Here is a 12,267-nt window from a genome sequence, read left to right as displayed (position 1 = left end):
AGCTGTGGCCCTCTCTGATGCTTAAGATGAAGGAGACCAAAAAACCCCAGAATACGTTGGAGGCAGGAGAGGAGAGGAAATATTTGCACTGTAAAAAAAGTGCAATCTACAGGTTGAAGCATGAAGGGCAAATATTTGTAATAAAAAATAATATAAAGAGAGCACTGACACTTTGTATTTTGTGTTGCAATTGAAATCAATATATTTGAAAATGTAGAAAAACATCCAAAAATATTCATAAGAAATTTAAACTGGTATTCTATCACTGTTTAACAGTGCGATTAAAACTGATTAATGACACTTAATTTTTTTTAATTGAGTTAATTTGTTTTGAGTTTACTGTGATTAATTGACAGCCCTAATAGTTTAGCTGTTTTCCAGTAAGGAAGGTCAGACTTTGATAATTGCAAAACACTACACCACAATATTGATTTAAAGAATTTCACTACAAGAGTAATCAAATTCTTTCATTCACAAAGGACACCAGGAAAAAAAGACTCAAAATGTAAGGATTCAAGTTGTGTATGTCAATGGAAAATACTTCCATATTTAAAGTACTTAAAAGAGCACTGAAAAGGTTTTTACTGCCTGTCAAGAATTTTTTCCCTGCTACTTTAGTTCTCCAATAAAAAAGTTTCAATTAAAAAAAACAGACATTTTTTTTCCAGTCTTATACTACACTGCAAAGGAATCCAATTTTCAGTTCCACACAGGACACTCAAAAAATCAAACAAATCTCAGCTTCTCCAAATGTCCCTTTATAGAATAATATGATATACATGTGACAAATGGGAGAAGCTTCACAATCAACCTCTATGAGGTATTTAAAGGTATAAGCACAGCAGATCTAGTGGAGGATGAAACTACTTTACCCTTTGTCTTACTCCAACAAAAGTGTAGTCTTCTAGACCCGTGTCCATTTTACCTTACTATTAAACCTTTCATCAAAGCCACACACACTAATGCACTTCTGAGCTTAATTCCTCTTAATGCAAGTTATATCTAGTACTGGCACTCTCACACGTTTTCAAGGATATTATAAAGAGATAAATGCTGACTCCCACAATGATCTCTCCCACATTCTATCCAGGGCCAAATAGACTGAGGAATTTTGTGTGCCACCAGGAGGAGGATCACTGGAAACAAAAATAACACAATATTTAAAAAACACCCTCATCTCCTCATTAGCCAAAATTTGCTTAATTCAAAATAAAATGGGTTCTTACTGAACACTTGTAACATCAGAGGTACTAAGCTTACAAACGTGTTAGCTTGCTGGAGATGAAACCTGCCCCATTCTAACTACAGTAGAGTCCTTATTATAGGCACCAATTGGGGACTGAGGAGTTCATAAAACAGAAAAAATCTGTAATACTGAATATCTCAAAATTACAGTAGGCATGATGCATACGTGACAGAATGATGCACTGCATCACTGTCGTGTCCTTCAAGGTGATATCAAGTGCATTGAAGGCATCAGAATGTGAAAGGATGTCAATGTGTTCTTCATTGGCATAAATTTTACTATATGATATTTTTTCCCCATCAGGAAAAGATGGTTTATATAACTGGTCACTCATAAGATTAGTGTATGTAACATCAATGTTCTACTGTATCACACATTTTTTGGTCTACCAAAAAATATTCCCTAGTTTGGCATTTAAATAGTCTCCAGCATAGTGGTATGAGCACTTCCCAAATATCTGAAATAGAAAACACTTACTCTCTACTCCCAAACTGAACCAGCAGCAATCTATTCAATCATCTCTCATTACAACCATTCCTCCTTCAACATAATGGGCAAAAGTTCATAAAAACATACCTCAAAAGGGTGCCATCACCTTATATATAAATACCATTCTAAAACTCTGTAGAGACCTTGACACTCCTCTACTTGAAAAGTGAAAGACAACTTTTTTATCTATATTCCTAATGCAGAAAAATTGTCTTGTCAAGGAGAGGTAACCTAGACCTATTCTTGTAGTGAGGATGCCTTGCAGCATCTCCCAGATTGGGAGACACCACTTGAGTATTTCTTCCTCATTATTATTAGAGTTTAGGAGCTCTCATCATGAACCTGGACTCTATTGTACTATGCCAGGGGTCGGCAACCTCTGGCACGCGGCTCGCCAGGATAAGCACCCTGGCGGGCCAGGACAGTTTGTTTACCTGCCGCGTCGGCAGGTTCAGCCGATCGTGGCTCCCACTGGCCGCGGTTCGCCGTCCCAGGCCAATGGGGGCGGCGGGAAGCTGCGGCCAACACATCCCTCGCCCGCGCCACTTCCCGCAGCCCCCATTGACCTGGGACGGCGAACCGCAGCTAGTGGGAGACGCGATTGGCCGAACCGGCCGGCGCGGCAGGTAAACAAACTGGCCCGGCCTGCCAGGGTGCTTACCCTGGCGAGCCGCGTGCCAGAGGTTGCCGACCCCTGTACTACGCACTGTATCAATATAACAAAGACAGTCCCTGACAAAAAAAAAATTAAGTGCCTTAAGCACTGTCCTTTTGCTCTGGACTTGCAGCTGAAGCACTCTCCAAGGTCCTCTTTTAAACTTTTTCAGATGTACAAGTTAGTTAGTTTTTCATTTTCTACAGCACAAAGTCACAAATAAGCATTCCAAAAAAACCCAAACCATTTTCAGATAGTACTTAACTCAGCTGTAGAAATGATGACCACTTTAGACAGAGATGTAGTTAGCTCTTAATAGGACTGTCTCTTCCTTATAAGTCTAAACATCACCTAGCATGCTTTGGGCACTACTGTAGTATAAATAATAATGGAACAAAAAAGACACCTGACCTTGGGCTCTGTGGAGTGTGTACCTCACCAACTTTGCAAAACATAAAAACTTTAGTTGTCTAAAATACTCAAACCATTGTAACAGCTTGCCTCTTTCTACATTATTATTAGCCAAAACATTACATACTAACGCATGGCTTTTTTTTTTTTTCAAAAATATTTTCTATGGTGGCTCATAATCAATAAATTCTTCACTAATGGACAGCAATCTTTTTGTCAATAATGATGGAATGATATATGCTATGTGTCTTTCCTGTATAGATTTTTCTCCTCATTTTCTCCTTACCTTCTGCTGTTTGACCTTCTCTTTTCAGCATCTGGACAGCTCCTACATACTTCTTGAGTTGTACTTTCAGCACTTCATTCTCCCTGCAGGTACAACAGTAAGAGAAAAATATTAGCACATTACCAAATATAAAAGACGATATCATTTGTTTCAGATGTAAAATGGGTTAAAAATCAACATTCATAAATATTACTATGTTCTATCTTCAAAACTAAAAGCAGTAACCTGTAAAGAGAATTACCACAAAGGTAGTATCTAACATATACGTCAGTAACACTGCAATAGGGAAACTAGTTTTCCAGCATGAGGGAAATATGTGGCCAAGTGAAATATAGGCCAATCAATACAATATAGTAGATCATTTATACCCACAGCTTCTACATTACTTTCTGTCTATATTAGGCATCTCTAACCACATATCCACCATCATCATAGATCTAAGTGACTGTGGCTTGCATGACAAAAGTACAGCTGGTTAATAATTGAGGGTGGACTATAAACAAAGAAATGCAGTGGTTCACATTACATACTAGTTATTTTATTCTATTTTTCCTATGGTCTAAGTATTTACTGCTGAACAAATAAATAAATAATTCAGAACTTGAAACTGACTGTACTAGTGAAAGACACTGACAGCCCTCTTTGTAAAAAAAATATTCAGAATGTAATTTTCAATGTACAGCTGCTAATTGAGAAGAATTCAGTAAAGTGTAAGTTATACATTTTTATTCTGCTATTTTTCAAAGTTTATCTTCTACTTCCTTATTATTTTCAATTGGAGTGAAGCAAGTATTTAAATGTCCCACTATTTTTCTGCCACTAGTGACACTAAAAGCTTTAGTTAAGGTCTGAAATAGAAAAGGATTGTAACAGCTTAAATTTCAAACAAAGATATAAATCAGCCACCCCTTTGAGTTCATTCAGTCTCATTAATTCAATAGAAGCATTTATACAGAAGAAACAGAATTTAACTTTGTCAAGCAAGTGAATACAGAAAACCCTTATATAATAAAGCTTCTAAATAATCTCACTCAACATGGCATAAAAAGCACTTCATACTGCAAATGTTTTGCAAGTGGTTTGGAAGTAGACTCCACCTGTAACAAGAAGAGACTTGGCTTCCCAATAGTTCCCTCAAAACAAGAGGCTTTTTTCAGTATAGTAGACACTTGTCACTCTCAAACTACAGATTTATAACTCTGCAGAACAGTCTGCCACAGAAAATTAGAAATGAAGATGCAGATTCAACTGTTTAGAAAGATTGCTTTTCTGAAATAGATATACCAGGTGGAAAAGCTTTGGAGGCACATTCTCCCTTAGAGGAAGCATGCTAAATTGTACATTTGGCAGTTAGACTGGTTAGGGGGGGAAAGTATGCAATGCCTCAGAGGCGGTCCAAATAGCAGTCCAAAAAAGGCAGTCCAAAAAACTTTAAAGAGCTACAACTATCCCAATAGATAGTTCTCTCAGGTCCCTACAGAAGGGTATCTTCTGTAGGAGTGCTGCCCGCCCCTCAAGATCCTCTTCCACCCCACTCAAAACATAAAGGGCCGCAAATTGCATTCCAGCTAATAGCACTATGCCACCGAAAGATACCGTCAACAGAGTCGATAATTAAAAGAGTTCAACGTAATTTAGTATTTGTTATGCAGGATGAGGAAAGGGGACATTAATGGGAGAATGTAATACTAAATTAACCTTTTTAAAATGGCTAATTTCAACCTAATTATGCAATGCCAATGGAAATAGGACGAATCTGAAACTTTAACACTCTTTTAGAGTTGATATGGGGCTATGAAAACTGGACAGGAACACACTACTTGAATTATTTTAAATATTGTCGAAAGCATGAAATTAGGTGCCAGCAATTGCACTTAATCCTCTACCACACAGCAAGCAGACTTAAATCTCCACAGCAAAAGTAAGAGCGCTCTTACTTTCTCACCATTAATCTGGACTCACTGGTTCCACTTTCCTGGCGGGAAAGGTTTTCAATTTCCAATCATTCTGCAATCCCACAATTGCAACATCAAATACTGCCTTTGAGTCTGAAAGTAAATCCAACTATTCTGCTAGATTCCCAATCAAATTCAGCCTAGAATAGTAACAATAAAATTTTTAACTGTAGCCTCGAGTTTGTGACACAATCTAATAAAAATATTGAGAAAGTCATACTTATTTTGTCACAATTGTGCTGCCATCAAGCAATCCACACTTCAGCTGCAGTAATTTAAACACTCACTGTTAAAATAAAGGGAGGGCTTTCCCTTGGGACTATCTTAAGAAATGATTACTATATAAAAATGACAATACAGAACATTCTTAGGAATTTACTGGAAAATTAGGCTGCTGCTATATTCTTTATTTAAAGGCCACACAGTTGTCAAGTCAGATTTCTGGTCAATGCAACCTCAGTTTAATTCAGTCCCTTAATAGCAGTTTGCTAAATCCTGTGGGGAAGGAACTATTCATTACTTAACTATGAAATTTTAATGAAGTCCTTGAATGTTTTATGCATTTTAGGATATTTTTAATTTCCTAACTATGTCAGCTACAAAAACAAGTCTTTTTTTCTTCAGATGGAAAGGAGAGAGGTGAGATTTAGAATAAGAAAACACAGAAATATTGTTTAATCTCATGTACTAAATGATGATAGGATTAGGTAACTCATTCTTGGAAAATATTATATTTTATACCAAAATCATGGAGGAAACATTTGTCATTAACAGTGCAGACATATCTATATTTATAACTATATTCAGTTTTGAATTAGGAGGCTTAAACATCAAAAGAATCGCAAGGCATGATAAACACTAGAATCTTAAAGGGGCATTTTTAAGTTTGGGAAGATGGATAGGGAATCTGTCTATACTGAGAAACTAATACAATTTAAAAATATTAAAATTATACTATTGTATCAAAGAACTCAAAAAAAACCCCCAAAGTACACATTCACTTCACAAAGGTGGTTAAATCACATAGGATTTCCTATTTAAGACAATTTCAAAGCAAGCTATCATAGTTCAGTTCACATCTCATTTTCAAATGTGTCTCTTTATAAATCAATTGGCCTAATATTACTTATTAGTCCTGAACATTTATTTTATAAGACCAGCAGCAACAATCTAAATTCTAACATAGCACCCATCCCTGTGGTGTGTGAATTTCTATAGCTTTTTATCTAAGGATCTCAAGACACATAACACCTGATTTAACACCCACGGAAATTGTCTTTCCATTGACTTCACTGGAGTTAGATCAGGCTTGAGGGAACTTTGATTGGAACTGGGAGGGAAGAGATAGGGAGCAGAAAAGGAGATAGGGAGTGTGGGGAAGGGACAGATTGGCTGGACAAAGTTGAGTGGGACAAGGAGTGGGGTTTGGGGTGGGCAAAGAGCAAGAGACAGGACTGGAATAAGGACAGTGTGGAGAAGACAGGAACACGTGTCAGGCAAGTGGAGCAAACGTGCAGAAAAGTCTGTTCCCACTAAAGCACACTCTCCTCCAGAACCTGAATAGAACCCAAGATTCTCAAGTATTCCTCTGCAGTGAGTAAATAGCTGTGAAACCCACTAGCAAAGCGTGCCTCTCATCTCCCTCTAATGGCTGGCCCACAGAGGACAACAACCTACTATTGCTATCAGTCTGTTAGCTCAACTGCCAGAGGTCTATGCTGTGGATTGAAAGGTTACAACCCTGCTGATGACCCATCTAGATGTCAATATGATGCCAAATAATAGAAATTCTGTTTTTTCAGTTTGCTTTTTTAAAACCCCAGGAAATAACACACAAAAATTATGTTTAAAAAATGCTAAGATTGATAAGGCAATCATGCAAAAAAGTTAGAAAATGGTAGATCTAAGATTGCTCATGCAACCTTAATTCAGCCCCCTCCTCCTCTCCCCTCTATACAGTCTTTTATTTGAGTATGTGACATATAAACAAACTAACCAGGTGACTAATTTTTTTTGGGGGGGGGGTTCAAAATTACACACAATTTCCCATTTTTGTGTAGACAATATTACAAAGTTTGCTTTTGACAAAACAGATTTGTTTTCCAAATTCTCTTTTTTAGTAGGATGATTAGACAAATACAGCATAAACCTACATTTCAATATAAAAAGTGACAGCTTGTATACATCTCTAAAGGCAAGGGGGATTTTTGTCAAACTAATATTCAGTCTGAAATTGATTCAAGTAGTAGGAGGTGGTTGTCAATAGTTTTGCAACTGTATTCCACAACAAAAAATATGGAATGTATTTCAAAGTTTTAACAAATGTGAACATTTTGTATTTCAAAAATTCATATTAACCTTTTATCAAAACATGCTTTTCAAAGCTAATTTCACTGGCATAGATAATATTGTAGCTTCTCGAGACTTTATAATTAAATGATATAGTTAGCTTTTTCCTGTGTAATTTTTCCCCAAGGCAAATCAAACAATTACAGACTTTCTTGACTAGGGAGTTTCCGCCTTTGATAACAGTATTGCTTTGAAAATAAAGTAAAAATATGTCACTAACAGTCACGAAGTACTACTGGACTATAATGCATTACAGGCAAAAGAACAGAACACATTTCACAGGAAAGTAAATATTAAAACTCCAACAGCAATCCAAGAAAAACCAGGAACTTGCTAAAAGGAAGAAGACAACAGGCTGTACTCAAAGGTGAACTTTTGGACTTCTAGTGGCGTTCCTCCAGGATTGGTTTTGGGACCAATCTTATTTAATATTTTTATTAATGACGTAGACACAAAAAAGTAGGAGTGTGCTAAAGAAATTTGCTGATACAAAGTTGGGAGGATTCAATAATACAGAGGAGGATTGGAATATTATAGAGGAAGAACTGGATGGCCTTGAAGACTGGAGTAACAGAAACAGGATTAAATGTAATAGGTCAAAATGCAAGGTCATGCACTTAGGGTTTAACAACAAGAATTTCTGCTATAAGCTGGGATTTGTCAGTTGGAAGCCACAAAGGAGTAGGGAGACCTAAGTGTGTAGGTCGATCACAGGATGAGCTGCAAATGTGATGCTTCTGCAAAAAAGGCAATCGTAGGATGTATCATGTGAGGCACTTCCAGTAGAGACAGAGAAGTTATTAATGTCATTGTACAAGGCACGGGTAAAACCTCATTTGGAATACTGTGTACAATTCTCCTCACTCATGTTCAAGAAAGAGTAATTTAAATTGGAACAGGTGTAGAGAAGAGCTACTAAAATGATCAGGGGAATGGAGGGCCTATCTTATGAGATATGACTAAAGAATGTGGCTTGTTTAGATTAGCAAAAGGAAGGCTGAGAAACATCAGGGGTAAACGCCAGGGACGGGGAAGAGCTATTTAAGTTAAAGGATAATGTTGCCACAAGAACAAATGGGTATAAACTGGCCATGAACAAATTCAAGCTGGAAATCAGAAGAAGGTTCTGAAACAGCCTACCAGTAAGACAGTGGTTCTCAAACTAGGGGTCATGACCCTCAGGGGGTCACAAGGTTATTACATGGGGGTCACAAGCTGTCAGCCTCCACCCCCAAACCTCACTTTGCCTCCAACATTTATAATAGTGTTAAACATTAAAAAAGTGGGGGGAGGGATAGCTCAGTGGTTTGAGCATTGGCCTGCTAAACCCAGGGTTGTGAGTTCAATCCTTGAGGGGACCACTTAGGGATCTGGGGCAAAAATCAGTACTTGGTCCTGCTAGTGAAGGCAGGGGGCTGGACTCGATGACCTTTCAAGGTCCCTTCCAGTTCTAGGAGATAGGATGTCACCATTAATTTATTTAATTTATAAGGAGGGGGTCGCACTCATAAACTGTGTGAAAGGGATCACCAATACAAAAAATTTGAGAACCACTGCAGTAAGCGTTCTTGGGGTGTGTGGTTGACTGATCAGTTCATAACTCAGGTGTTCGTAACTCTGAAGTTCTACTGTATCTAACTTAATTTCCTGCCATTAAAGGGGTCTTGGGCACTGGTGCACCTTGATCCCTTCTATTCTCTGCCTGTGGCACATAATTAAGGCTGCGAGTTTGTCACAGAGGTCACATTTGTCATAGAGCTGCGGGGACAGTGCCTGCAGTAGCACTAGATTCCCATTACTGATGTGAGAATCATGGCTTCCAAGACTCTAAAATGAAACACAGCTAATAATGCTTAAATAGGGCATTAATTTTCAACAGCAGTGTCAAGCTTCTTCACTGTTTTAAAGGAATGGTTATGGTAAGAAATTCATTCTTACACATGTATAAAATATTGCTTTGCTGAAGACAGGCATTCTATTTTCACAATAACTATTAATGACACACAGACCCATACTTCCCTAGCAACAGTTAATACTGTTCATACTGCCTTTCTTTAAAACTACATGGGAAGAAGAATCATCAAGTAAGCAGTGATTGCAAGTCTTCCAATAGTTAAAAATCTCTATTTCCGCAGTAATTCTGAAGTTGAAATAATTATCTCTATCCCCATTTTATCTTAGACAACCTAGTACTCAAGGAAACACTGCTTAAAATTACTCAAAAAAACCCCAGAACTACTCCATCTTTATGTATTTTGGCAATATAAAAAGTGTCAAAATTTTGAAAACTGAAATGATTCTTAATATGACTGCACTTAGTTTAATGTACCTGCCTTTTAATTCATTTTAATAGATAGATATATATATAATATATATATATTATATAATTTTAATTTTAATTTATATATATATATATAAAATGAATTAATAATGAATGTATAAAAATATAATGAATATATAAAAAATACTCTATACAAAACAGAAAATTCTACAAATCAAATGCAATTCCTCGCCTACATTACATGTCAACTCTGAATAGCTAAGTTTCCAAAATTGTAATATACTGAAGCAACCAAATTTAGATAAGCTACGCCAATAATAATGGCTATACAAGTGATGCAAAATTAATCAGGGTGGCAGCTGGAGGAGCAGGAGGCAGTTTCTGTTCAAGGACTGGCTCAGTAGCCTTGGCAGCTGGCAGACACCGAACTCATTCAGCACCAGTTCAATAAGCCTCTCCAGTAGCGAATGCTCCCGTTCCCTTTGGCCTCCTGCTCCATGAACCAGTTCATTAGCAGTGACTCCTGCTGAAGAGCCTGCTCCTGCTGTGCCCTGAGGAATTCAAACTGCTCCTGATTTCTCCTATCCATCTCTATGAACAGCTTTTCTAGGGTCCTTCTCCATCTGCCTCTGATGTCTCTGGAGTACTGCCCTCCTTGCCGAAGGGTTTTCCTCTCAGGTAGCAAAGGTCCTGCCAATTCAAAGACAAAAGTCGCATAATATTTTTTTTTTCCCTTTGGAAGAAGCTGAGAAATCCTCCCACATAACACAACTTTTCTGTAGAAGGCCACAATTTCGATACTTTTCAGCATTCCAGGAATGCAGCTGTTGGACTATCCTTGATTTTCAGACAACTTTTGCAGCCCATGAGGAAGGAGCAGAAGCTTCTAGTGGTAAAATGCAAATACTAATGTTTTAAAAAATGTAAAATGTTCACAGTGTCTCAAGGGGAGAGGGGCAGGAGCAGTTCCTTCTAGGGCCTATATTGCCATTTGCAATTTCTTCTCCAGATGTTGGCAAGTCTTTAAAGAACATGGCAGTTTTCAAGGTACCAAAATGGAAGAAAGAAGTCTTCCAGTTTTGTGAAAGAGATCCAGCAATCTATGCCAGAGAGATGTTTCTGCTAATGTTCCCCTTTACACGTTGCTGAATGGAGGGGTTTGGTCAGTTATGAAGGTGGACCAAGCAGATTTGCACTGCCGTTGAACCTCAAGACTCAGCTAGAGTTTCTGCTACACCAGAAATTTGCTTAAATATGCTTAAAGGACTGGCAGGCAATTCAACTGGAAGTTGACTATATTCTCAGCTAACATACAGCGTTTCCGTGCAAAGGGAGATGCAAACCACAAACACTGCTCATCCGACCCACTCAGGCATCACCAGAAAATCCTGTCCTTGTGCCTGCATAACAACAGTGAAATGGACAGGGAAAGAAAGAGACACACCACAACTTTAGTTTCCTGAAGTTTCACATCAGCACAATAAACCACTTGCCTCTCTGTTGCAAAGGGACACTGCACTGTGTTTATTCAACTGCCAGGCTGGATCCTTCTCCCATTCCCATTTCCCCCAGCCTCTGCAGCATGACTCAGTGTCAGGAGAGACCAGACATCAGGGACAGGGATGGTAAAAATTGTGTCATCTTCCAAGGGGCAAAGGATTGATGTGACTAACTTTTCCTCAGACAAATGATACGGCTAGCTTCTCGCTGGAACATATCAAGGGAGACTATGCCAGGCTGGGAAAGACGCTTAAGAAAATCGAGGCTCAGGTGATCTTCAGTGGGATTCTGCCTGTTCCTAGAGAAGGGCAACAAAGGTGTGACAAGATTATGACGATCAACAGATGGCTCAGGCAGTGGTGCTATAAGGAAGGCTTTGGGATGTATGGCCACTGGGAGGCATTCATGGACAGAGGACTGTACTCTCGGGATGGACTTCACCTGAGTAAGGAGGGAAATAGACTTCTAGGATGGAGGCTGGCACAACTGATTAAGGGAGCTTTAAACTAGGAATTTGGGGAAGATGGTTGGGAGATGTCCAGGTAATCTCCATGCCGGATTTTAACATTGAGAGGGAAGAAAACCAAGTAAGAAAGGATACAGCCATGGGTAGGAGAACGGACATAAGGAGGAAAGGTAGTGCAGATACCAGTCTAATAGGTGATACTGATGGTAGAATGTCTGTGCCTAATCGGGTAAAGAATGTGAGCGAAGCCAAACTGCAAAAATTAAGATGTTTGTACACCAATGCGAGGAGCCTAGGTAACAAAATAGAGGAACTAGAGCTACTGGTGCAGGAAGAGAAACCAGATATTATAGGGATAACAGAAACATGGTGGAATAGTAGTCATGACTGAAGTACAGGTATTGAAGGGTATGTGCTGTTTAGGAAAGACAGAAATAAAGGCAAAGGTGGTGGAGTAGCATTGTATATCAAAGAAAGAAGTAGTGATGGAATGGATAAGACAGAGTCTGCCTGCGCAAAAATCACATTGGGGAAGAAAGCTACTAGAGCCTTCCCTGGGATAGTGCTTGGGGTGTGCTATAAACCACCGGGATCTGATTTAGATATGGATAGAGACCTCTTTAATGTTT

At 38.5% G+C, this 12,267-nt stretch overlaps 1 protein-coding gene across 1 annotated transcript in view; it reads right to left on the bottom strand.

Annotated features, from left to right (window-relative positions):
• The window catches only part of SNX29 (sorting nexin 29), a 509,283-nt gene that overhangs the window by 359,508 nt on the left and 137,508 nt on the right, over positions 1 to 12,267 (bottom strand). Inside the window, exon 14 of the mRNA XM_065411740.1 lies at positions 3,088 to 3,170. Within this exon, the coding sequence (XP_065267812.1) occupies positions 3,088 to 3,170 (83 nt within the window). The remainder of the gene's footprint in view (positions 1 to 3,087; positions 3,171 to 12,267) is intronic.

Source organism: Emys orbicularis, chromosome 10, assembly GCF_028017835.1.
Source record: "Emys orbicularis isolate rEmyOrb1 chromosome 10, rEmyOrb1.hap1, whole genome shotgun sequence".
NCBI lineage: Eukaryota > Metazoa > Chordata > Testudines > Emydidae > Emys > Emys orbicularis.
This window is presented reverse-complemented; position numbering and strand designations above follow the sequence as displayed.